The following is a 27,523-nucleotide window of genomic DNA, read 5'->3' as shown; positions in this document are numbered from 1 at the left end:
GTACTCCCTAGCCTGTGCTTAAAGGCCCACAGATGGTGACCGGCTTTCTCTCTCTCAGTGCACAGCTTACAAGAGCATCTGATTAGTCACTGATTGGCCAGCAGGTGTGGGCCTCAGGAAGGTGGGGCAGAGTGAAACACTTTGTAGGATGTTCTTTTCACCTGATGTGGGCAGGGGAGGTTTTCTAGAAGCATGATTAGGGCAAACATGAATCTGGTCTACATACTGACCTGGTGACTTGAAGTAAATAGCCTCCTCCTGATTTCTGGCCTTGGGAAGTGAGTTCATCCTTATATCCCTTCCCCCCCTCCGATGTCCTATCTTTCTCATTATGTTCCCTGCCCCTGCCAGAAAAACTTACCTGGGGAGAGTCCCTCTTCCCTGGGGATCCTGTCTAGGGCAGGTGCCAATTTCCAATTCTTCAATTAGCTTCTGAGAAGAGCCGAGATGTACTGAGGTTTGTTCCTGCCAGGCACTGCCTAAATTCTATATAATCACGTGTATGTTAAGCTACCAACCATCTAATGAAACAGGCACTAATATGCCACCCATCTAGACCGAGGCTCTGAAAGGTTAAGCAACTGGCACAAGGTCACTCACATGGACATAGGAGCTGCACTGGAATTGGCCTCTGGTCTTGGGGTCCTGGGTAGCCTCATTCCTAAGCACAGAACTATAATGCAATGGAACGGCCCTCCAAGGACATGGTCCACACTGTCCTGGCCCAGGAGTGCTCAAGGCAGGAACCTATATCTCACACCATTCAGCTCTATTGCTGTGTTGCTGTGTGTTCAGGGCCAGCTTTTGAGAAATGTGCAGTGTAGACAATGTTTGTCCTCTGAGGTGCCCTCGTGTACCCATCTCTGTTCTGGTACCTTGGCCTCTGCCCACACTATGGCTTTCCCTCCTGATTCCACTTCTGTGGGCACCTCTTGTGCTGTTCGTCAAATTATTCTCTGTAGAGACAGTTAGAGGAATTTAGCTGTAACTTCAATGTAGGCTGCATCCCAGGTGCTGGAAGAACGAGTCATCTTCAAGATAAGCACAAATGACTTTCTGATGATGGAATTTAACACCCAGAATTAAAGAGCTATGATTTGAGCATGTGAAAATGAACATGCACAGGCTTTAGAGTCAGCAGATCTAAAACTCACTCCCAGCTCCGCTTTGACCATGTGCCATTGGGCAAGTTTCTTAACTTTCTTCAAGTCTTAATAAGGTAGAACTATGATACACACCTTGGGGGTTTTGCCAGGATTTGAATGTGTGTGTGTGTGTCTGTGTGTCTGTTTGTCTGTGTATTTGTACATGCATATCCAAACATATCCTTGGAACAGCTTGGCACCTAGCAGATGTTCCATAAATGAAAGTCCTAATAATGGTGAATTACTCAGAAGGCTTTATGGCATCCGTCAGTCAGATGCAGGCAAGAAAGGGGCCCTTTTACTCTGTCTACAGAAGTTTAGAGCTGTGTTGTCCAATAGTCAGCACTAGCCACAGATGGCTATTGAGAACTCGAAATGGGGATAGTCCAAACTGAGATGTGCTGTGGGTGAAAAATACTCACTGGACTTCATAAACTTAGTACAAAAATTAAAAATATGCTGGGTGCAGTGGCTCACACCTATAATCCTAGCATTTTGGGAGGCCAAGGCAGGCGGATTGCCTGACCTCAGGAGTTCAAGACCAGCCTGGGCAGGCCGGGCACCCAGGCTCACACCTGTAATACTAGCACTTTGGGAGGCTGAGGCAGGCGGATCACGAGGTCAGGAGATCAAGACCATCCTGGCTAACACAGTGAGACCACATCTCTACTAAAAATACAAAAAATTAGCCAGGCGTGGTGGTGGGCACCAGCTACTTGGGAGGCTGAGGCAGGAGAATGCCATGAACCTGAGAGGTAGAGCTTGCAGTGAACGGAGATCACGTCACTGCACTCCAGCCTGGGTGACAGAACGAGACTCTGTCTCAAAAAACAAAAAAAAAAACCAAAACAAAACAAAAAAAAAAAACCCAGCCTGGGCAACAAGGTGAAATCCCGTCTCTATTAAAATACAAAAAAAATTAGCCGCTGTGGTGGCATATGCCTGTAGTCCCAGCTACTCAGTACGCTGAGACAGGAGAATTGCTTGAACTCACCAGGAGGCGGGAGGTTGCAGCGAGCCGAGATCCCGCCACTGCACTCGCACTACAGTCTAGGCAACAGAGTGAGACTCCATCTCAAAAAAAAGAAAAAAATTAAAAATGTAAGATACCGCAATAATTTTTATGTTGGTTACATATTGACATGATGCTATTTTATATGATTTGACATGAACTCATTTAAACAAAATATATTATAAAATACCTTTTCTCTGTTTAATTGTACTTTTTAAAACGTGGCTACTAGAAAATTCCACCCATAGCTTGCATTGCATTTCTCTTGGCTGGTGCTGGCTAGAGCCCTATTCATCCCCATTCACCTATGTGTGGCCCTGCCTGCTCTGAAGGAACCCAAACAGTGACAGCCACTCACAGCTTCTCTAGGTTTGGGTTGTCAGAAGTCATTGGTGACTTTGTCCCAATTACTGAGGAAATAAAACAAACAGAAAACCTTGATTCATTGCCCATATAGATTTTAAACCATCCAGCTGTCATTTCTTTTCTCTTGACCTTACAATTTTGGTGAGAGCACACGAGATCATACACAGAAGTACTTTCCCTGTGAGTCCCTGGTAGGGAGGGGAGAAGGGAGGAGCCTTCCTAGAGGCCTTGTGAATGTGGACGAGTCCAGGAGGCTGTCTGCCCCTGGGTCTGCCGTGCCTCCAGTTGTACCGTGTTTGTCTGTTCACACTGTTTATCTGAGCCATAGACTCTAGAGCTGTAAAAGGGGAGTACCTCCCTTATTTGCGAGGATTACATTTTTAAAAACCTACTTGGAAAGTGTTGGTGCCCTATTCTGTACATGTAACTGGGGTGGGGGAAGGAAATAAGCATACACTAAATACTTCTTTGAGCCCCCTCCGTGGTAATGATTTTCTTTTTTTTTTTTTTTTGAGACAGAGTCTGTCTCTGTCACCCAGGCTGGAGTGCAGTGGCCGGATCTCAGCTCACTGCAAGCTCCACCTCCCGGGTTTACCCCATTCTGCCGCCTCAGCCTCCCAAGTAGCTGGGACTACAGGCGCCCGCCACCTCGCCCGGCTAGATTTTTGTATTTTTTTTAGTAGAGACGGGGTTTCACTGTGTTAGCCAGGATCGTCTTGATCTCCTGACCTCGTAATCCGCCCGTCTCGGCCTCCCAAAGTGCTGGGATTACAGGCTTGAGCCACCGCGCCCGGCCGGTAATGATTTTCTTATAGCCCAGTAGACTGCGGCACAGACAGGGAGAAAAGATGTGGGGTGGACAGAGTCCCATCTGTGTGTGCCTGCTAGACCTGCTCCATCCTGGTGTTCAAAGAAATGGCCAGGCCAGAATTCAGAGCAGGTCTTCTCAAAATGCGTTATGATTTGTATTTAGCCCTAGTTCCAACTCAGTCTCCTCTGCAGGCATCTGCACTTGATGTTCTCGGAGACTCATGGGTCTATATAACATCATCAAATCCAATGAACTCTTTATGCACGGCTGACAGCTGTGAATATGTCTGCACCTTTCAGTGACTGGCATGACACACTGACTGCTCTGTTCTTCTGACTTAGAGGGCTCGATGGCTCCAGGGAATCCTCTTATTCCTCTTCACATTAAAATGCGTCTATCTTCCTGGCATTCGAAACACAATGGCATCCTGCTCCTCCATGACGCGCCACTTGCTCCCCAGCATCTTTGTAGCAGTGGTAAGAACTCTCCCCTTTATCATGTGATTTCCCTTATAAACCATTAATCTGTGTACTCTTGTCAGCCTTTCTCAAGGGAAAAACAAACTGCTCTCAAGGTAAACACTGTCTAGAATTCCAGTCTTCTAACCCCTTACGGTGCGGTTTTAGATAACTGATACCAATAGTTATATAGTAAGTTACGGTCATGACAACAATGATCGTGACTTATGAAACACTTGCTCTGTACTATACCTTACAACAGCATGTCATTATTACTAATATAAGTAGTTATTAACACCTACTGAGCTTTCTCTAAGTGCCAGGAATGGCACTTTGGGCCTTTCATAGATTACTTCATTTAACTATCATAACCAAGATATCTATGGGCAGGCATGGTTCATCTTAGAAGGTTCTCAGGTTTGCCTGGCTCAAACCCCAGGCCACAGCCAAGTCTTCATCCAGGGCTGGCCCTGAAGTCTGGTCTGGAGGGTGAAGCCCCAAATCAACAGGTCTGGAGTACAGCTTGGAGCCCTGATGAAGTTCCTGGAGTGCTGTTGATTCCGATCTGGTCCCAGCAGGGAAAGAGCTTGCTCCAATCTGACAGGCCCTAGTACAGCACAGAATTGCCGTCAGGACCAAGGGAGAGTCTTGGCCAAGTGCCCTGAGTTAGGAGGCTCTGGCTGTCAGCATCCAGGCCACACAGGACACCAAGCACAGGTCTCCTGCTCCAGGGAAGGGATTCCCCAAACCTTATTCGCCTTGCAGTGGAGGAACACGCTCAGCAAACCAGGGCAGCGAGAACAAACCTGAGAGTCAGAGAGAGTGGCTTTCGAACCCGGCTGTCCCACGCCCTAACTCACTGTTGTGAGCACCAGCCAGTTGCCCAACCTCTGCCTCCAGAAAAAGCATTAACAATGTTTGCCCTGAAGGTTATTACTGGCCTTTGAGATTATATGCGTGTAGAATTTACAGAGCGATTAAACTAGTCATTATTGAGACCATTTACCAACATGCAAAAATGCTTTTATGTAAGGGAAAAAAGGCCCAGAATATAAATAATTTATGTCCAAATTAAGTAGCAGAATTCTAACTGCAGCACGTATAGATGCATAGGCATCAAGAGGAGAGACCACACAGCTCAATTTGTCCAGTTGTAGACTCATAGATTGTACTGTCTTTCTTCTGAGTTCCACTGATGTCTGATTTCACTTGTGGAGTAAGTAATACTAAAATGAGTCCCAGTGCATTCATAGGGAAGTCTCTGGGTACCCGTCCAGGGTTACACATGAATCCAGCAAGGACCCACACAGAATGCAGCTTGTGACTATAGCTGCAGCTGGGTAGGGCCTCTCTGCAGGCCCGTCCACAGTCTACACACACAGCCCTGTGTGGACCTATGGGACAACCGCCTGATGGTCTCACATCCAGGCTGAGAAAATACTTGTCAGCACCAGAGCTGGTTGGAGCAGATGGAGTGAGAAACATGAACAAGGCCAATGATACAACCCCTTAGATCCCAGGCCAAGTTCCCAGTCTGTTAGAACAACCAGGACCATGAAACTTAACCTGAACCAATTTTACATCAAAATCGGAAAGCCCTCCTGATGCTTCCTAAGGGGTTTATTTTACTAAGCTCTGGCCAGGTGTAGGGGACATAAAGATGATGAAGGAGCTGCCTCCTCGTGGCAACCATGGCCTCCTAAGGGGCCCAAAGGCCAGGGGAGCAGGCCGCTTGTCACCACAGGCAGAGGAGGCAGCTGAGGAAAGGAGAGTGGCACTGGCAGGAAGAGCCCTTGAAAGGGAGGAGGAAGACCAGCCACAGTGTGGGGGGCTGCTGGTGGAGTGGGAGGAGGGAGGCCTGGGAGAGGGGTGAGAGGGCGACACCACCTTTCGGGTTCAAAACCAGGGATGACGTGATTGATCCACACTCCCAAAACTGCCCCTCCAAGTTCGTCTCTATTTTCAACATTTGGAAGTTGAGTCTTCCACTCCTAAGAAGAGGTGACGAGGTCAGTGCTCTCTGGCTTTTCTTTCTGCAGCTGGTGGCGGCCCTGATGCTGGCTGCCCTCTCCCACCTGCGCCGATTCCTGCTCACTATGTGGGCTCTACCACCTGGTACCTTCACAGACGCCTTCCCCGGGCTGCTATTTCATTTTCCCAGAAGCCAAAAAGACTCCCTCCTTGGCCTTTCCAAGTCTGACCAGCGGGCCATGGCTTGTTACTTTGGGATCCTTTTAACAGTCTCTGCCACATTGTGTTTTGGAATGGTAAGTAAACACGTCCCCAACTTTCAAGTCATGGTTTGTAAAAGTTTCATTTGCTGTTGCAGTGAAACTCTGGTCCGCGTGGACAGGGCCAGGCAACACAGGCCAGATCTCCTAGTAATGAATCCCTGCCACCCAGCTCACCTGCCCTGGGAGGTCAGGTCAGTCAAACACAGTTGGTTTGACTCTCCCTTACTCTAGAACAGTCCAGCACGACAGCAGCCACCCCAGGGTGCCACCTCCTCCAGGAAGCTTCCCTGGCCCCCCTCACCCTGCACTGAATCACATCATTTCTTGCTTTGAACTTCATCTGCAATCTCACACTGCCTCAGGGGTATCTGTTGCCTTTTCTCAGTCTTTCCATCTTATCAGAGTTGCACTCCCATCAGCCACCCTCCACTGGACGTGTTCTCCAGGCTAGGTGCCAAAGGAGGAACGGCTCCCTGTTTCACGCCCTCCTAGTGATCTGCCACTGGCAAATCTAGTCATGTCATACACGGCTTAAACTCCTTCAACGGAAGAAGAGATTCTTCTTCCACACAGGGTCAGTGTGGTGTTCCCTCTAGAAGCTCTCCCAGCACCGATCCTCCCCTGGAGCCCTGAAGGCTCTGAGCATGCCTCCTCATTGCACCCATTGTCCTGTGCTGTTAGTTTTGGTCTCCTTTTGAACTCTAGCCACATTCCTAGCAGGCATATTGGTGTGCCTGCCTTTTAGAGTAGTAGTTTCTGACACATTGTAGAGCCCACTACAAGTGCAGTAAATTGAATATTCAAGCTTTGTAAGTGGATAAAAATTCTCTACAGTCCTTAAAAGTCTGCCGGTACTCTAGTTTAGTAGCTAGAGGGAAACTAAAAGTGATTGTTCATGTTCACACCTTGACAACACTCAGGCCCAAGCCCTTTGCTTTTATCAGTGATCCTAGCTCCCCACGCTTGCTCATCCATGAATGCATAAATCCATTGATCACCCATCCACCCACCTGCTCACCAAACTGGTTACCTGTCCACCCATCCACCCACCCATCTATCATTTGTTCATTCACGCACTCATTCAACAAAAACCTCAAGAATGCCCATTATATTCAGGCAATGGCGAAGCAAAGATAATAACTGGTTCCTGCCTTAGGGAGCTCACAGTCCAGAGGGAAGACTGGCATATACAAACAATTATGGCAATTTTTATATTTTGAATACCATTTTTATATTGGATATGTGATTTATAAATATGTAGCTTCTCCTTTTATTCTCTTAACAGCATCTCTACAGAGCAGAAGTTGTAATTTTTGATAAAGGCCAGTTTTTCAATGTTTTCTTTTATGGATTTTGCTGTTGGTGCCCTGGCTAAAATGAATTGCCAAACCCAAGGTCACATATATTTTCTCCTATTATTTTCTTCTATAATTTTTTTTTTTTTTGAGACGGAGTCTCTCCTGTCACCCAGGCTAGAGTACAGTGGCGTGATCTCAGATCACTGCAACCTCTGCCTCCCAGGTTCAAGTGATTCTCCTACCTCAGCCTCCTGAGTAGCTGGGATTACAGGCGTGTGCCACCACGCATGACTAGTTTTGTATTTTTAGTAGAGACAGGGTTTCGCCATGTTGGTCAGGCTGGTCTCGAACTCCTGACCTTGTGATCCTCCAGCCTCGGCCTCCCAAAGTGCTGGGATTGCAGACTGAGCCACCGTACCCGGCCATTCTTCTAGAATTTTTATAGTTTTATGTTTTACATTTAGGTTAATCATGTGTTTTGAGCTAATTTTAATGTAAGATGTGAGGTATGGAACAGAGTTCCTGTTTTTTATAAATGAAAATCCAATTATTCCAGCGCAATTTTTTTAAAGAATATTTACTCCATTGAATTTCAGAATCTAACTTTGAAGACTGAGATTATCAATGCAATGTGCATGCCTGTATATAAAGTCTGTGTCTCAGTTTCGGTGTCCCCTGGTGAACCATTCTGAGCTGTGGGTGCGCCTCAGGAGAAAGGCCTGTGCCTGTGCCTGGGAAACCAGAAAGGATCTTGGGTTCAGCAACCTGTTGTGCCCTCAACATGTGCTCTATAAGCCTCCAGGTGCTTTTTTGTCAAAAAACAATCGACTGTGTGTGTCTATATCTGGGTTCTCTATTCTGTTCCATTGATCTTTCCTTTAGCCAATCCCACGAGGTCTTGATCACTCTGTGGCAAATCTTAAAGTAGCATGGATGAGTCCTCCAGCTTTTTTCTGTTTCGGTTGTAGCTATTCTAGCTCTTCTGCCTTTCAATGTAAGTTTTAGAATCATCTTGTTAATATCTTTTTTAAGAATCATGTTGGTGTTTTGATTGAACTTGCTGTGGAAGTATACATCAAATTTGGGGGAATTGTCATCCTAATAATACTAAGTTTTTTCAATCCTAGAATTCTGTATTTCTCTCCATTTATTTAGGTAGTCTTTGATTTTTTTTCATCACTGTTTTATAGTTCTCAGCATACAGATCCTACACAATTATAGGCAATTTCAAAGCCTAACTAGAGGTGTCCTCAAATAGCAAGAAACTTAGATCAGAGACTCATTTATTCTTCTTAAGGAGACCAGGAAATCTTCACACAGCAGGAGAGGGAGCCTTGATAAGGAGTTCCACTCACGGTGACAACTGCTGAGAGCAGCATTTTAGACAGGGGGCATGCAGGGAGGGCCATGCTGGAGTTCTGAGTCAAGTGGACATTGTGCTGAAAAGGATGGTTAAAGTCAGGAATGAAGGGCCTTGAATATCATGCTTAGGCACCTGGATGCTATCTTCTGAGACAGGCAGGCAATATTGCATTGAGGTCTCTGGGTACAAGAGTCAGGCCTTGCTATCCCCCGTGGCTGTTTTGCTGGTAGAGCCGGGAGGCCTCAGACTTACGCACTAGTGGCCTACCCTTTCAGGCTCCTGAGCATCTTTGCAGAGTTCTGAAACTTTATGAGGGGTTCAAGGGATTTGGGGACCAATCAAGAACACACATATGACCACAAGAGATGATAACACACACAAGCTTTATTTGGGTAATGTTTTGAAGTGTTTCCATGTGGGGGAACTCCCTCATGCTATGAAACTGTCCACGGGTTTACAGTGTAGGGGCCAAGAACAATCCATAAAGGAGAAAGAGCAAGGGAGATCTCAGGGGAGAGGGGCAGCAGAGAGGGAGTTTACCCCTTAGAGGATGCTGCTTGGCAGCATGGAGGGGAGGCTCTGGGTCAGAAAGCTCCTAAGGCCAGTGGCAGCTTGAGGCCTTATAACATTATCAGTGGGTAACTGCTGTCCCCTGAGGTTTTGCAGGGTGTGTAAAGCTGACAGGCTCTACGTGGCTAAAAAATTGTTTGGGTTATTTTTAAAATAATTGGATGTGTAAAAATTTGAGTTTGGTACCAGTAGGCTTTTGAGCTAACAGCTTACAGTCTGCAGTGAAGAAATAAAACACCTGGAGGCTTATAGAGCACACGCTGAGGGCACAACAGGTTGCTGAACCCAAGACCCTTACAGGTCTCCCAGGCACAGGCACAGGCCTCTCTCCTGAGGCGCACCCACAGCTCAGAATGGCTCACCAGGGGACACCGAAACTGGGACACAGACTTTACATACAGTCCTGCACAATGCATTGATAATCTCAGTCTTCAAAGTTAGATTCTGAAAACAACCTTTATAATACAATGAATTTCCATTGCTGAGATCATCTTACTGCCATTTAGTTCAATTCAGGAGAGGTATTTTCCTGATTTTGCTTTTTTTAACCAAGAAGTCACTATTTTACCAAAAGGTCATAAAGTAGCATCATCAGATATAATCTTCATTGTATAGTTTATCACATTAAGGAGGCTCTTTATTTAGGTTGCTAACATGAAATTTGTCTTTATTTTTTTCTTTTTCCTAGCTACGAGGTTTTCTCATGACTTTACCCCGAAAAAGAAAATATTTTCAAAGTAAATCTCTTGTGAGACTTAAAGATGTCACTGCTTATATGTGGGAAAAGGCCCTCACCTTTCTGAGACTGGAAACACCAAAGCTGGAAGAGGCTGAGATGGTTGAGAATCATGTAAGCTGTGGGATCTTGGATTACTGAGCGTGATAGCACACACTCAAGGTGATGGTTTCATTGCAGAACTTTGCTGTCAGTTATCAAAGCATGAGTATGTTTCCATGCCAAATCTCATTGCAAAGCCACAGAATTAGTCTCAATCATAGTGCAGCTCATGGAATTTTCCCTTGCAATTCTAAAACACTACAGATTACCAAGCACATTCTCCTGCATTAACTCGCTATAGCCTTACAATGACCTGTACAGTTGGAAAGACAGAGTTTACAGTCTTCCCCAGGACAGACATGCTGTATTCTGTCCCCTGAGTTAGTCATTTGCTTTTGGTGCCTGCTATCAAACCCAAACTTCTATCTAAAACATGGAGCCTTAGGTGCATTGTTTGAGTCAGTCACCCCAGACGTGAATGTAAACAAATCAAACCAGGTGTTTGCACACTGAATACTCACTTTCTTCCATGGCTGATGTATTAGTTCGTTTTCACACTTCTGATAAAGACATACCCCAAACTGGGAATGAAAAGAAGTTTAATTGGACTTACAGTTCCACATGACTCGGGAAGCCTCAGATTCATGGTGGGAGGTGAAAGGCGGCAGCAGGAGAAAAATGATCAAGAAGCAAAAGTGGAAACCCACTATAAACCATCAGATCTTGTGAGACTTATTCACTATCATGAGAATAGCATGAGAAAGACCAGCCCCTATGATTCAATTACCTCCCACTAGGTCCCTCCCACAACATGTGGGAATTCCGGGAGATACAATTCAAGTTGAGATTTGAATCAGGACACAGCCAAACAATATCATTCTGCCCCTGGCCCCTCCAAATCTCATGTCCTCACATTTCAAAACAAATTATGCCTTCCCAACAGTCCCCCAAAGTCAACTCATTTTAGCATTAACCCAAAAGTATACAGTCCAAAGTGTCATCTGAAACAAGGCAAGTCCCTTCTGCCTATGAGCCTGTAAAATCAAAACAAGCTAGTTACTTCCTAGACACAATGTGGGTACAGGTATTGGGTAAATACAACTGTTCCAAATGGGAGAAATTGACCAAAACAAAGGGATTACAGGCCCCATACCAATCCAAAATCCAACAGGTCGATCAAAGTTTAAAGCTCCAAAATGATCTCCTTTGATTCCACGGCTCACATGCAGGTCATGATGATGCAAGAGGTGGGTTCCCATGGTATTGGGCAGCTCTGCCCCTGTAGCTTTGCAGGGTACAGCCTCCCTCCCGGCTGCTTTCATGGGCTGGCATTGAGTGTCTGTGGCTTTTCCAGGTACACAGTGCAAGCTGTCAGAGGATCTACCATTCTGGGGTCTGGAGGATGGTGGCCCTCTTCTCACAGCTCCACTAGGTCCCTTCCACACTGCCCTAGCAGAAGTTCTCCACGAGGGCCCCACCCCTGCAGAAAACTTTTGCCTGGGCATCCAGGCATTTCCATACATCTTCTGAAATCTGGGCTGAGGTTCCCAAACCTCAATTCGTGACTTCTATGCACCCACAGTCTCAACACCACATGGAAGCTGCCAAGGCTTAGGGCTTCCACCCTCTGAAGCCACAGCCCAAGTTGTGCATTGGCCTCTTTCAGCCATGGCTGGAGCAGCTGGGACACAGGGCACCAAGTCTCTAGGCTGCATACAGCACGGGGAACCTGGGCCCAACCCACAAAACCACTTTTTCCTCCTTGGCTTCCAGGCCTGTGATGGGAGGGGCTGCTGTGAGGGTCTCTGACATGGCTTGGAGACATTTTCCCCATGGTCTTGGGGATTAACATTAGGCTCCTTGCTACTTATGCAGATTTCGCAGCTGGCTTGAACTTCTCCCCAAAAAATGAGTTTTTCTTTTCCACTGCATTGTCAGGCTGCAAACTTTTTTTAACTTTTATGCTCCATTTCCCTTTTAAAATGGAATGCTTTTAACAGCACCCAAGTCACCTCTTGAATGCTTTGCTGCTTAGAAATTTCTTCTGCCAGATACCCTAAATCATCTCTCTCAAGTTCAAAGTTCCACAAAACTCAAGGGAAGGGGCAAAATGCCACCAGTCTCTGCTAAAACATAACAAGAGTCACCTTTGCTCCAGTTCCCAACAAGTTCCTCATCTCCATCTGAGACCACCTCAGCCTGGACTTTTTTGCTCATATCACTATCAGCATTTTTGTCAAAGCCATTCAACAAGTCTCTAGGAGGTTCCAAATTTTCCCACATTTTCCTGTCTTCTTCTGAGCCCTCCAAACTGTTCCAACCTCTGCCTGTCATCAAGTTCCAAAGTCACTTCCACATTTTTGGGTATCTTTTCAGCAACACCCCACTCTACTGGTACCAATTTACTGTATTAGTGTATTAGTTCATTTTCAAGCTGCTGATAAAGACATACCCGAAACTGGGGACAAAAAGAGGTTTTTTGTTTCTTTTTTCTTTTTTTTTTTTTTTGAGATGGAGTCTTGCTCTGTCACCCAAGCTGGAGTGCAGTGGCGTGATCTTGGCTCACTGCCAGCTCCAAGGTTCACGCCATTCCCCCACCTCAACCTCCCAAGTAACTGGGACTACAGGTGCCTGCCACCACACCCAGCCAATTCTTTTGGATTTTTAGTAGAGACGGAGTTTCACCGTGTTAGCCAGGATGGTCTCGATCTCCTGACCTCATGATCCGCCCATCTCAGACCACCAAAGTATTGGGATTACAGGCATGAGCCACAGCGCCCAGCCCCCAAAAAGAGGTTTAACTGGACTTACAGTTCCACATGGCTGGGGAGGACTCAGAATCATGGTGAGAGGTGAAAGGCACATCTTACATGGCAGCGGCAAGAGAAAAATGAGAAAGATGAAAAAGCAGAAACACCTGATAAACCATCAGATCTCGTGAGACTTATTCACTATCACAGGAATAGCACGGGAAAGACCAGCCCCCATGATTCAATTACCTCCCCCTAGGTCCCTCCCACAACACATAGGAATTCTGGGAGATACAATTCAAGTTGAGATTTGAATGCGGACACAGCCAAACCATATCGGCTGATATTTAAGCATCATCCAGTGAGGTTCTGAAGGCGGTCATATATAATCATGGTACCGGCCAGGCACGGTGGCTCACACCTGTAATCCCAGCATTTTGGGAGGCCAAGATGGGTGGATCATGAGGTCAAGAGATCAAGACCATCCTGGCTAACACGGTGAAACCCTGTCTCTACTAAAAATACAAAAAAAAAATTAACTGGGTGTGTTGGCAGGTGCCTGTAGTCCCAGCTGCTCAGGAGGCTGAGACAGGAGAATGGCGTGAACCCGGGTGGCAGAGTTTGCAGTGAGCTGAGATTGTGCCATTGCATTCCAGCCTGGGTGACAGAGTGAGACTCTGTCTCAAAAAAAAAAAAAAAAAAAAATCACAGTATTGTACATTTTGATAGGGCTTTACTCTCTGTCATGTGCTTCCCCATTCATTATTGCCTTATTTTTTTTAACAGTGTTCAATAAAGACTTATTAATTGAAGGGATGAAAGAATGACCTCATTTTCCCATAGTAGCACTATGCATTATTGCCTTTAAATCCATTCAATAATTTTTTATGTAGGCATTATTAACTGTAGCATTTACATGCATATATGTATATATACATTATTATCGAAGCACTGAGATATAGAGACATAAGAGCACGTCTAGCACCCAGGTCTTCTAACTGTAGGCAGGGTCAGTATGTTTCTTAACATAGCCCAATACTGTCTACAGATAGTACCCCTAAATGCTTCACATAATGAGGGAAGAGGGATAATGAGATTCTTGAATGCATTTACTAATCTAACTTTCTTCCCTTCAGAATTACTACTTGGATGAATTTGCAAATCTGTTAGACGAACTTCTGATGAAGATTAATGGTTTGTCTGACAGCCTACAACTCCCTCTTCTGGAAAAAACATCCAACAGCACAGGGGAGGCAAGGGCAGAAGAGAGTCCCTTGGTGGACATTTCTAGTAAACAAGCTACTGAGGTAAGACATGCAAAATTATTTATGTCAATTTTCTTTATAGCAATTTAAGTTCTAAAGGAGTTTTGGAATAGTTGTTTTTCCAAATTATAAGGTCATTTGCATAAATATTCTCTAGGGATCATACTGCTGATAAGATATGCTCTGGCCAAAACTAAAGAACCACTTAATAAAGTGCATAATGTGACTTCCAGTTTAAAATGGTAGCATAAGGCCGGGCACGGTGGCTCAAGCCTGTAATCCCACCACTTTGGGAGGCCGAGACGGGCGGATCACGAGGTCAGGAGATGGAGACCATCCTGGCCAAAACGGTGAAACCCCGTCTCTACTAAAAAAATACAAAACCTGGCCGGGCGAGGTGGTGGGCGCCTGTAGTCCCAGCTACTCGGGAGGCTGAGGCAGGAAAATAGTGTGAATCCAGGAGGCGGAGCTTGCAGTGAGCTGAGATCCGGCCACTGCACTCCAGCCTGGGCAACAGAGCGAGACTCCATCTCAAAAAAAAAAAAAAAAAAAAAAAAAACGGTAGCATAAGTATCTATCTGCCCCTTATTTCTGATTACAACTGAAATCAGCAAGGAGATTGAGAAACAGAAATGGAAACTGGATCGTCCCAGAAATGAAAAAACAGAAATCTGCCCCAGAATATGACCAGTAATCCCAACAATGGATGCCAAGAACAGTAAAAATTAGATCAAAAGGAGAGAGGATGCTACTATTTCCAAGAGCACACAGAATTCTCCAAGTCAGACAGTGTTTCTGGAGGAGCCAACGAAAGGCCCCTGGTTTGGAAGAAAAGATTATAGAGCACAAAAGAGTTTGAGGAATCTCCCTGAAACCTAATGCCACAGAGTTCCTGGGACATAGGACTGAAGGACTAAACATGCAGGAAGCCATCTTTGTAGGAAGCTGTTTGTTGATGTGGCTGCCTAGAGGAGCAACTATTGGTGATTCACAGACCTAGAGTCACACTACTTGCAAACTATAGAAAAATCAACACAAATAGACGTACCATGTGCCAGGTACATAGTGAAAAAGAAAGATGATTGCTGTGCCCTGATGATAAATAGCTTCCAGTGGTAACTTCCCTGAGATCCAGAGAGATACTCTGCTGGCCCGTAGCAGTCATGTTCACATGGCTGAGTGGCAATGAAGGAGCTCTCTGAAGGCAGAGGAGAACATGAGGTACCTGCTACAAGCTCTCTGCCCCAGCCCTTCTCTGGCCCTAATTCACAACAACCCAGAGAATAACACCCTTTATGAAAAGATGAACTTCCACATGTAGAGAGGAGTAATAATAATAAAAGTATATAATAATATATATATAATATATATAATTTATATAATAATACATATAAAAGTAATAATAATAAAAATATTATTATTTAATTATTGGATCTATGCAAATCTGCTTCAGGAAAAAGCAGTATGTACAAATGACCAAAAGTGAAGATGAAGGGGATAACTTTGAAAACATTTGCCATCAACAGATAAAAACTGTAACCGAGATGTTCTCCACACAAAAAGTAAATTAATGGAAAAAAAATGTTTCTTTGAAATGACAGTTTGAAGTGAAGACGAAAGAACTCTAAGATGAAATAAAAAGACAATGAATTAACAGAGTTGAGGGAAAAAATGGAAAATAAAATAAAGCAAATGGATTCACAGAAAAGAGAATAAACTATGCGGATGACGTATTGGAGAAAATTCTGTAAAAAAAAAAAAAAAAAAAAGTTAAAATTGATTTTAAGAATAGTAATACACATGGAAATCAGACCGGAAAGGATGTGCATAAGACATGGAAAGGGTATCTATAATTAGTGTCTCCCCTAAAAAAGCCCAGAAAATTTGAACCGGAAAAAAAAATTTTTTAATATAATTTTAAAAGACTTTACTGGAAAAGAGATATAGACCTATATATTTAAAAAGGAACTGTGTCCCAGGGAAGAAATGGATTCACATCAATTAAAACTAGAATATGGGGGCCAGGCACGGTGGCTCACGCCTGCAGGAGGTCAGGAGATCAAGACCATCCTGGCTAACATGGTGAAACCCCGTCTCTACTAAAAAATACAAAAAATTAGCGAGGCGTGGTGGCGGGCGTCTGTAGTCCCAGCTACTCGGGAAGCTGAGGCAGGAGAATGGCATGAACCTGGGAGGCGGAGGTTGCAGTGAGCCGAGATCACACCTCTGCACTCCAGCCTGGGCAACAGAGTGAGACTCCACCTCAAAAATAAATGAATAAATAAATAAATAAAATAGAGGATTTATATAGAGGAAAAAGAGATGGGATAGTATATATTATATTTGTAACATAAAAAAGAAAGAATTTAATTAAAAATTTTAGAAGAAAGATTATTTTATGTATTTATATTTAAACCATAAGGTATATATTATTTTTTAATGATAGGATTAAAACAAAGGACCATATATACTGCTAATTAGTGCTTTGCAGAAAGCACTGACAGATGAAAACCCACGGTATATTATGTGGAGCAACAAAAAATAAAAGTAAACTAAGTATGTGTACAACTCAAATCAGAAAAATTCACAACACACACAAATATACACACACACTAAGCAAAACAGAAGGAAAGAAGTTGAGGGGATGAAAGTATAATTTAATGAACTCAACAGCAAAATGAAGTAATCCAAGAGATTATTCTTTTTACAAACAACTAAATTGACAAATTATTGGCTAACATATCTAAATATGATGAACAAAGTGAGTACAATTCATATACAAAATAAAAATGAGAAACAGAAAATAACCTCAAGGAAATTAAATAAATTAAAAAATTTTGGAAGGAGAGAACACTTATCAATCAGTGTTCATTATGCAAAAAACTGACTTGAGTAGAGACAGAAACCTGAAACAGTATTTGCAGTTCTGTCCCTCCAAAAGCACCAGCCCCAGATGGTTTTACAGAGAAAATACACCAAACTATTTAAGAAGCACGTAAGTCCAGAACAATCTTCAAACTGTGCCACAGCAGAGACAGAGGAAACGCTTCTGAATGTGTTTTTATGAAACAAGCAATTTATTGATCTAAAAACTGTACAAAAATATTCCAAATTAAAAATAAAATTACATGTCAGTCTTACTGAGTTTTGATATCAAAAATCTAAATAAAACATTAACAAATAGAATCCAGCAGCAGATTCAGAAAATTATATCCCATGATCATATGAGTATTAAATCAGGATATAAATATTTTAATATTAAAAATACATTAGTAGTGTCCATTCTCTGACTTTGCTCATCGGTTTCAGAATTTTTTAGGCTATTCTAGTTCCTTTGCTTTTCATGTAAATTTTAGAATCAGTTTGTCAATACCTGTAAAGAATCTTGTGGTAGTTTGCCGGGCGCAGTGTCTCACACCTGTAATCCAGCACTTTGGGAAGCCAAGGTGGGCAGATCATGAGGTCAGGAGATCAAGACCATCCTGGCTAGCACGGTGAAAACCCGTCTCTACTAAAAATACAAAACAAATTAGCCAGATGTGGTGGCAGGCACCTGTAGTCCCAGCTACAGGCTGAGGCAGGAGAATGGCGTGAAACCAAGAGGTGGAGCTTGCAGTGAGCCGAGATCCTGCCACTGCACTCCAGCCTGGGTAACAGAGTGAGACTCCATCTCAAAAAATAAAAAATAAATAAAATAAAATAAAATATATATATATATATCTGGGCTGGGTGTGGTGGTTCACACCTGTAATCCCAGCACTTTGGGAGGCCAAGGCAGGTGGGCCACTTGAGGCCAGGAGTTCGAGACCAGCCTGGCCAACAAAAAATAGCCCAGTGTGGTGCATGCCTATAATCACCGCTACTCAGGAGGCTGGGGCATGAGAATCTCTTGAACCTGGAAGGTGGAGGTTGCAGTGAACAGAGATCACGCCACTGCATTTCCAGCCTGGGTAACAGAATAAATAAAATAAAAATATATGAATAAAATAAAAAATGAAATAATAAATAAAAATAAATGAAATAAAATAAGACTATATTAATAGCCTTTACCAAACAGGGAGAAAACTATCATTTTATTTTTTCCATGGCTGCATTTGATAAAATTCAACATTCATTCCTAATTTTTAAAATGTATTCTTAATAAAAATGAAAGTGATATTTTTTTAAAAAATAGGAATATAGCTCAAGTTAAATGCCAGTATTATATTTAATAATACAACATCAGAGCCTTTACTACTAAGGTTAAGGACAAAAAGATTGTCAATTCAAAAGTCCTACAGGCCGGACACAGTGGCTCCTGCCTACGATACAAGCACTTTAGGAGTCCGAGACTGGAGGATCACTTGAGCCCAGGAGTTCGTGACCAGTCTGGGCAACATGATGAGATCTTGTCTGTACAAAAAATACAAAATTAGCACAAAATTAACCAGGTGTGGTGGCACACACCTCTGGTCCCAGCTACTTGGAAGGGTGAGATGGGAGGATCACTTGAGCTGGGGAAGTCAAGGCTGCAGTGAGCCATGATTATGCCACTGTACCCCAGCTTGGGCAACAGAGTGAAAACCTGTCTCAAAAAAGAAAAAAAAAAAAAAAAAAAAAGAAAACAAAGTCCCACCACAGCATTTTAAAGGGGTATGCCTCATCTCTTTCCTATAAACCCACTTAATTTGTTCATATATTTAATAGCTCATAGAGCTAGCAAGAACTTTAAGTTTATAATATGGTTGGGCTGTCTTTTATATACACAACACACACTATTGTGAGTCCTTATACAGTTACAATATATAGTAATCTATACTAATTTCCTATGGCTGAGAAAAGAATTTCCCTCAAATGATGTTGGAGGCTTGTAGTTGCTGTCTTTGCCCTTATGACTTACTCTTCTTGTGTATGAGTGGGACGTTTTTGGCAGCAATGCAATCATAACTTTGGTTTCATTCCACAGGAAAACACAGTGCTTTCTGGACTATCACTTTATGGGGTATTTATCAAAAGTATGTTTGGCAAAAAGTTAATGCTGCCAAGGGTGGGTCTCTCTCACCTGGCTCCCAGGTGGGTTTCTGCCTGCAGAACTCCAGTTTCTGCAACATGAGTTTAGCTGGCCTCCCTGGGAAAGAACCAGGAATGTCACTGGTCTTGGAATAGGCCAAGCAAGCTGGACTTTACAGAACAGACCGTCTTTTGTGTGAGGTGATCTGAGGAAACAATTCGTTTGAATTTCCTAACTTCAAGGCATTTGTTTCTTCATCTTAACCATTAATAATTAAGATTTGTATCTTTATAAACTAGAAGGATTGGATGCCTGGAGCTATCAATAACCACCTACAAATCATATTGTTCTTTGTATTTTTTAAGTGACTCATGGCAACAAAATGCGGTGAGTTGCCAGCCCCCACGTCCTCCCCCTTGCCAGCTCTGCCCCCTTAACGGTTCTTGGCACTCCGTGGCCTCTCAGCTATGTAGCCTTGGACCCCAAGGAGAGCTCCCAGCCGGGGGCTGCTGCTGATTGCACAGAAGGACCTCCGAGCTCTTGCCCTGCTCCCTGCTGGGGCCTCTTCTCTACTGCGATGACTCACCACTTTACAGGAGCTGGCTGGGCCACTAGTCAGTGGATGCAATTTAGAGATGTCAGAAGGGATTTTCCTTCACATATCTTCCTCTTGATTTGCTTTTGTGAATACCACTGCGTAAGGCAGGAACATCCAGAGGGAGTGCCTGACCTCAGAGCACAGGGCCTCTCCTAGAGGATTTTTGTCTATATTTTTTTCAGTGTAATTCCTTAGCACCTACCTGCCAGGAGGAAGGTGAGGTGGAAAATCTGCATTCCCTTTCACATTTGGGGTCTCCAACACAATTTGTGAAGACTGGCGTGCCACAGTCCACAGTCCACAGCCACTCTTTTCAGCAAGCTTTGTGCTCTGAACTTTGCCGGTCAGTGTTACTCAGGAACAGGAAGCCATCAAGAGGGTGAATTTTCTCTCAGCTTCTTCCCTTAACTTGCCAGTTTGTAGAATAATGAGAAGATTTAGAATACTTACGTTTTCCCAATGCATTTACATAGCCCCCGTCACAGGTGACTGTCAAAGAAATTTACTGAACTCCCTCAAATCTGGAAGTTTTTGTAATTATAGTTGGGTTCTGTAAACTTACTGAATCTTCATTGACTTCAGTATTTTCTAATGGATAATGCAATGTATCTGAACACTAAGTTTGAATCCTTGAGGAAGAAACAGGCTAGAAGGAGCTTTTTAAAAGGAAATATTGGCCAGGCGCAGTGCCTCACACCTAATTCCAGAACTTTGGGAGGCCGAGGCAGGTAGATCACTTGAGGTAAGGAGTCCAAGACCAGCTTGGTCAACGTGGTGAAACTCCATCCCTCCTAAAAATACAAAAATTAGCCAGGTGTGGTGATGGGTGCCTATAATCCCAGCTACTCAGGAGACTGAGGCAGGAGAATCGCTTGAACCGGGGAAGCAGAGGTTGCAGTGAGCTGAGATTGCGCCACTGCACTCCAGCCTGGGCGACAGAGTGAGACTCCCTTTAAAAAAAAAAAAAGGGAAATATCAACTTGGCCTGAACATGCAGAAGGTATGATGCCCTAGAGATGCCCCAACTCCTGCTGATAAACATGGAAGTCAGGCAGGTCTGAGGGTTGAGCAACTGTGGAGCATGACTGGGCGACTATGGGAAAGCAACTTAACTTCTTTGTGTCTTTACATCCTACTCTGTAAAAGGAGGACACTAGTAGAGCCTTTCCCATGAGACCGCTGAGAGAGGTAAAGCAGTTAAAGGAGTTTGTGTCTGCATGCTGTAAGTGCTCTCCATAGCTTTAATAGAGACTAGTAAGAGTTTCACGTTTCATGCATTCCTCAAGTAATTTTGTGCCAGGCACAATTTTAGAGACTGGAGATCCAAAGATGAACAACATTGACTTGAAAGTGAACTGTGTCCACTCAGAAAACATTATACTCCTGGAACTGGAAAATACAAATATCAAAATTATGGACAAAAACCTGAGCAGCTTTTGTATCCACTTGGACCTATGTTATGAAGTGTTTCTTCATGTGAAGCCGAGAGGGGTCAGTAAGGATGCAAACATCAAGTTCAAATGAAATATGCTCAGGAAAAATGCACTCCATAATTCCCAGACCAGTATATTCCTGGACTTAACTAAAAATGATCATTTTCACCTGCTCTCACCTCCTGGTTCTGCCCTTGCTAGCTGAGTTCTCATGACTTTCTCTCCACCACTGTGGCTTCCACAGAGCCCAGCACTCAGTAAATATTTAGTGAACTGGTTAGTGAGCAAAGAGAAGCAGTGGATGATGTATATGGATAGAAAAGGGCAAGTAATAAAGCAAGCATGGGAAAATTCTAATAGGTGGCTCTGGAAAGGGTAGCTGAGTGCTTCTGAATTATTCTTGTAACTTCCTTGTTAAGTTTAAAATTATTTCCAAGTGAAACGCTTTTAAAAAGAAACTATTGTGGGCCGGGCACAGTGGCTCATGCCTGTAATCCCAGCACTTTAGGAGGCTGAGGCAGGCGGATCGCCTGAGGTCAGGAGTTCGAGACCAGCCTGGCCAACATGGTGAAACGCCATTTCTACTAAAAATACAAAAAAATTAGCTGGGCATGGTGGGGGGCATCTGTAATCCCAGTTACTCTGGAGGCTGAGGCGGGAGAATCGCTTGAGCCTGGGAGGCGGAGGTTGCAGTGAGCCGAGATAGCACCATTGAACTCTAGCTTGGGCAACAAGAGTGAAACTCTATCTCAGAAAAAAAAGAAGCTATTATATTACCCAGGTAAAGAGATGACAAAATGATAGAGTCATGGCTGTGAGATATGATTTGTTTTAATGGTTCTTACTGTTTTTTCTAAGCTTTTCTATGTTTCTAAGTATGTCTTGGAATTTTTCCCATGATGGACATCACAAGAAAAGCTAATTAAATTTAAAAGAACTAGATATGGCTTACAAATACTTAATATAATAGAAGTGAGAATAACTTAAAACCTAAAGAGAAATGTTGAAGCAGACAGCCTTCTGAAATGAATTCTCTCTGCTTTCATGGATTATACTTAGTCTTCCCGGGATGACTTCACAAGCAGGAATGTTTCTGTGGCTACTGATTCATTCCTTCCTGGCAGACATAGCTCCAATGAGGTTGAAATATTAGTGTTAATCCCTTTTATTTAGATGTGTGCTAGAATGGCACTCGAGGCACTAAGGATATAGACCAGGGCTTCTGTATGACTGTGAACACATAATTCATTTACTTGAGCCAATTTGTCTCCTAGCAAGGTTCAAGAAACTTGAATTCTCAAGGACTAAAATACACTGTCAGCTGACTTCTTTTCGAGGTTTCTATTTCAATTTGGAGTCTTGCAAACTACAATTATTTCTCAAAAGAATATGTAAAATACTGCATTAGTTTGCTAGGGCTGCCATGACAAAGTGCCACAAACAGAAATTTATTCTCTTACAGTCTGGAGGCCAGAAGTCCAAGATCAGGGTGTCAGCAGGACCATGCTCCCTCTGAAGGTCCTGGCGAAGGATCTGTTCTAGGCCTCTCCCAGCTTCCCTTAGCTCCTTGGCTTGTGGCAGTATAAGTCTCATTTTTACAGGGCATTCTCCCTAGGTGTCCAAATTTTCTCTTTTTATAAGGACACAATCATATTGGATTAGGACCCACCCTAATGACCTTGTCTTAACTTGGTCATCAGCAAAATAAGGTCACATTCACTGGTACCGAGGATTAGCATTTTAACATCCTTTTTTGTTCTGGAGGAAGAACAATTCAATCCATAACAAATACATTTAAGCAAATGTAAATATTTGAAGACACGTATTATAGTTTTCTATTAACTCCAGCTTTTTGAAAAATTTAATTTTACTCATCTGACAAAAGTAAAACAAAATACTCAAAAAATTAGCAAACTCTTCTTTTTTACTCCGTATAGATCTTAATTTAGAAATGCTTTTATAAGAATGATGTTTGTATGTTAGTATATGCTGATTATCATTAAAATTATAAAACAAGTAGATTGTCTGAGTTCTTCGTGGAAAAGATCAAGTAGTAACAAAAGATGATTTTTTGCCATTTTAAATAGTACTTTTAAATAGAAATACGATTGGGTCTTCCCTAAAATACTATATAGCTATCAATGTATACTCCCATTGGCTTTCCAAGTTACAGAACGCAGGAATGTAGTAGAGCCTCTGAGGTCAGGAGCTCCTGCTGCCTCCTCCTTGGGTAAGTGACTCATTCTCAAGGGATAAAATCACGTAATAATCCCAAAGACATACTTCATCCATGTCACCAGCACAACACCGTTAGTAGAGATCGAATCCATTTCCCCAGTGGTTTGGGAGTGAGTGTCTATCTTTGGCAAAATCTAGCACAGCAGTTCCCACTGGTTTTGCACTCTTAGCTGTGTCTTGAATAATTTATTACTCAACATATAGTTGAAAGACTTGACAATTAATTGGTTTTAAGTAGGACCAAGGAGAGGAAAAATTAGAGCAGATCCAAGGGTTTCCCTATTACAAAGCCATGTTCACTCAACCGGTATCCCAGTAGACTTTTCTTGAGTGGAAGACAGAGGATCCAAGTTACAGCTAGCACACATGGGTGAACCAATGTCATCATTCACTACACCGGTGTGGGGATTTATTCTATCTGATCTTCAGAATTCAAGTAAATATAGAATGAGGTTGTACAAATCTCTGGGACTGTAGGAAGGAACTCTTTTCTCATGGTGACCTTCTTCCTGTCTTCTCTTGTTAGTTTAGAATCAATTTAAGTGTTACTGAAATTCTAGCCCTTGTCCTTGAAAAAGTAGAGACCTTAGGAAAGTTTCTGCTGCAACTGTCCTGAGTTGAATAATTTTCCAGAGATTTGTGCTTGCCAGGGCCTCCTTGCAGTCTCTACTTTCATAGTTACCGCATTTTTTTGACAAACATCCTGGTCCCGTTGCCAGGCAGGAGTAAGGAAATGTGATTATTAAAGTTGAGAAATATGCACTGACCTTTGAAGGACCTACCAACACCCTGCACCCTGCAGAAGTTGAGCGTCTTTTTTCAAAAGCTGTGGGTGACATAATTTATAACTCTCATAGGCAGCTGGTTTCTTGGATGGTGGGTCAGAGTGGAGAGGGGAGGAACTGGATGCCTTGCACAGAAGGTGGTTATACTATACTATGCAGCCACAGCAGTCAACACCATGTGGTCCTCACAGAGGGGAAGAGACAAAGATCCTTGGAACAGAATAGATCCCAGAAATAGAGATCCCAGAATGGACTCACACAAACATGCCAGACTCATCTTGACAAAGGTGCTGAAGCAATTCATTGAAGGAAAAATAGCATTTTTGACAATGTTACTGACGCAGTTGAATATCCAAAAGCACAAGAAAACAAAAGGAACTTGGACCTACACCTCATACCATACACAAAAGTAACTCAAAATGGATCATGAACAACGTTTTATGCAAAACATGAAACTGTCAAATTTGGGGGAGGAAAAAACAGGAGGAAATCAGAAATTGGAACTTTAAAAATTAAAATGTTTTGTTCTGGCAGAGTGCGGTGGCTCACGCCTGTAATCCCAGCACTTTGGAAGGCTGAGGCGGGCGGATCACGAGGTCAGGAACTTGAGACCATCCTGGCTAACACGGTGAAACCCCGTCTTTACTAAAAATACAAAAAATTTAGCCGGGCGTGGTGGCGGGCGCCTGTAGTCCCAGCTAATTGGGAGGCTAAGGCAGGAGAATGGCCTGAACCCAAGGAAGCACAGAGCTTGCAGTGAGCCAAGATCATGTCACTGCTCTCCAGCCTGGGCGACAGATCGAAACTCTGTCTCAAAACCACAAAATAAAAAACCTTTTGTTCTGCAAATGACTTTGTTGAGAGGATGGAAAGACAATCCTCTACGGACTGGAGGAAAATATTTGCAGATCACATAGTCAACAAAGAACTAGTATCTACAATATATAAAGAAGCCAAGCCTCAGAATTCAACAGTAAAAATGCAAATAATCTAATTAGAAAACAGACCAAAAAAATGAACAGACATTTCACTGAAAAAGATGTACAAATGGCAAACACATGAAAAGATGTGACTATCACTAGCCATTAGGGAAATGAAAATTAAGACCATAATGATATATCACTACATACCTTAGAAAGACTAAAATAAAAAATAGTGACAACACCAAATGCTGGGAAGAATACAGAGACCACATCACTCATACATGGCTGGTGGGAATGTAAAATGGTACAACAACTATGGGAAATAGTCTGGCAGTTTCTTATAAAATGAAACATGAAAATTATCACCCAGAAATTATCTGGATCATAGATCCCAAAGAAGTGAAGACTTAGGTTTACATAAAAACCTGCACATGAATGTTCACAGCAGCTTTATTTGTGACACCTCTGAACTGGAAATAGCTTTCACTGAGTGAATGGTTAAACAAACTGTGGTCCCTTCATATCATGGAATGCTACTAAGCAATGAAGACAAAAAAAACTATCGATCCACACAACCACCTGGGTGAATCTCCAGAGAATTATGCTGAGTGCAAAAAGTCAAACTCAAAAGGTTACATACTATATTATTCTATTTATATAACTTTTTTTTTTTTTTTTTTTGAGACATAGTCTCACTCTGTCACCCAGGCTGGAGTACAGTGGTACAATCTCGACTCACTGCAACCACCATCTCCCGGGTTAAAGTGATTCTCATGCCTCAGCCTCCCCAGGTAGCTGGGTCTACAGGTGCACAGCACAACGCCTGACTAATTTTTGTATTTTTAGTAAAGACGGGGTTTCACCATGTTGGCCAGGTTAGTCTCAAACTCCAAACCTCAAGCCATCCACCCACCTCGGCCTCCTAAAATGCGGGATTACAGGCACGAGCCTCTGCGCCAGGCCAATATAACATTCTTAAAATGACAAAATTATAGACATGGGAAGCAGTTCGTGGTTGCCAGGAGTCAGGAAGGAAGGAAGAAGGCTTAGGTGCGTCTATGAAAGGACAGCAGAAGGGATCTTGGTGATGGAATGTTCTTTACCTTAATTGTATCAATGTCAATATCCTGGCTGGGATATTGTTTTGTAATTTTGCAAGATGTGACCATTGAGGAAAACCTGGTAAAAGGTACATAGGAGTGTTCTGTATTAGGTCTTACAACTGTGTGTGAATCTACAATTATCTCAAAGTTAAAAAAAAAAAATTAAACAATAACGAGGTTGTTATAGCATACAAAATTACAATAAGTTGAAAATGGTAATAACTTAAAAACCAATGCAAATATTAATTATTTTTCTAGCAAACAAGAGAATAGTCCAGTCACAGATATGCATAACAAGTGCTCTTTCTGGACACCTCCTTTCTCCCACCCAGCCCATGGTTTATCCTTTCCCCAAGTATCTTTTATAAATGAAAGTTCCAAAGCCTGAAGACATCTGAGCTCCTGTAGTAGTTGGACATCCTGAATTGCTCAGATTTCTACCTAATGAGATTCTGGCCGCATCTGTGGGCCCCGCACCATATGTTCGCAGTTTCTGCTGGACTAAAACCCAAATAGGGGTGGAGGGAAGAGCCTGTGTCATCTTAGACTCTGTAAAGGTGCAGTCATTCTCAGAAGCTCAAAACATCTGAGTTATTTGGGACAAGAGTAATATGTTTGTATCAGTAACCAAATATCTCCATAGAGAATACCAGCAAGAAATGTGGGTGGAAGAGTGATTAGAGAATCTGACCAAGACACAGAGGTACGGGAGCTGAGCCTGAGTTACGGACTACTCCCACTGATGGTATCATTGAGCTGGCTGACAACTTGCTCCTCAAAACACACCATGTTTCAGCATAATTTAACCACAAAAGGCTCGCCAGCATTTTGAACAGCATCGTATCCCAGACAGAAACTGACAAAGGAGACTGAAGCGGCCAGTGGCTGCAAAAAGCTGTCCACACACACTACCTTGATCATTTGATCTCTGCTCTCAGGTGATGGGGCCTGCTTGATAAAAACCATGCAGCCATCTGACCTGCTGGCAAAACATCTGCCATCAGCAGTGTCTGATTTCTTCCACTTTTGGATCCATATTTGCTGCTTAGCCTAAAAAATAAGTGGAAATGTGTGTGGCCCTGGGCAGGACGCGGTGGTGTGTTTTTGGCATTCTTCAGAGCAGATAAATGACTTGAGTGAAGGATAGGAGAGAATATGTTTTCAAAGACTTGAGGTTCTCTCCATAGTACAAGAGCTTCTAGTTTAGCTACTAATACAACAACCTGTTAGCTGAACATCGTTTTTTAAAAAGGATATGATTGCCAGTGTCTGTTCTGTGGGCACAATTCTTTCCAGAATAAAAAGTTCTGCCTTGCATTTGAAGTAAGTCCAGTTCAAGAAGAGCACTGCCTTTGAGGTCAGTGGGAAGTCAGAAGAGCACTGCCTTTGAGGTCAGTGGGAAG

General features: G+C 43.1%; 1 protein-coding gene across 1 annotated transcript in view; it reads left to right on the top strand.

Moving 5' to 3' along the window:
* Positions 1-27,523, top strand: part of PKD1L1 (polycystin 1 like 1, transient receptor potential channel interacting) — a 180,940-nt gene that overhangs the window by 146,312 nt on the left and 7,105 nt on the right. The window contains 4 exon segments of the mRNA XM_023226405.2: positions 3,676-3,810; positions 5,832-6,059; positions 9,946-10,107; positions 13,922-14,092. Of these exon segments, the coding sequence (XP_023082173.2) occupies positions 3,676-3,810; positions 5,832-6,059; positions 9,946-10,107; positions 13,922-14,092 (696 nt within the window).

This window comes from Piliocolobus tephrosceles, chromosome 8, assembly GCF_002776525.5.
Source record: "Piliocolobus tephrosceles isolate RC106 chromosome 8, ASM277652v3, whole genome shotgun sequence".
NCBI lineage: Eukaryota > Metazoa > Chordata > Mammalia > Primates > Cercopithecidae > Piliocolobus > Piliocolobus tephrosceles.
Note: the sequence above shows the minus strand (reverse complement) of the source record. Positions and strands in the feature narration are given on the sequence as shown.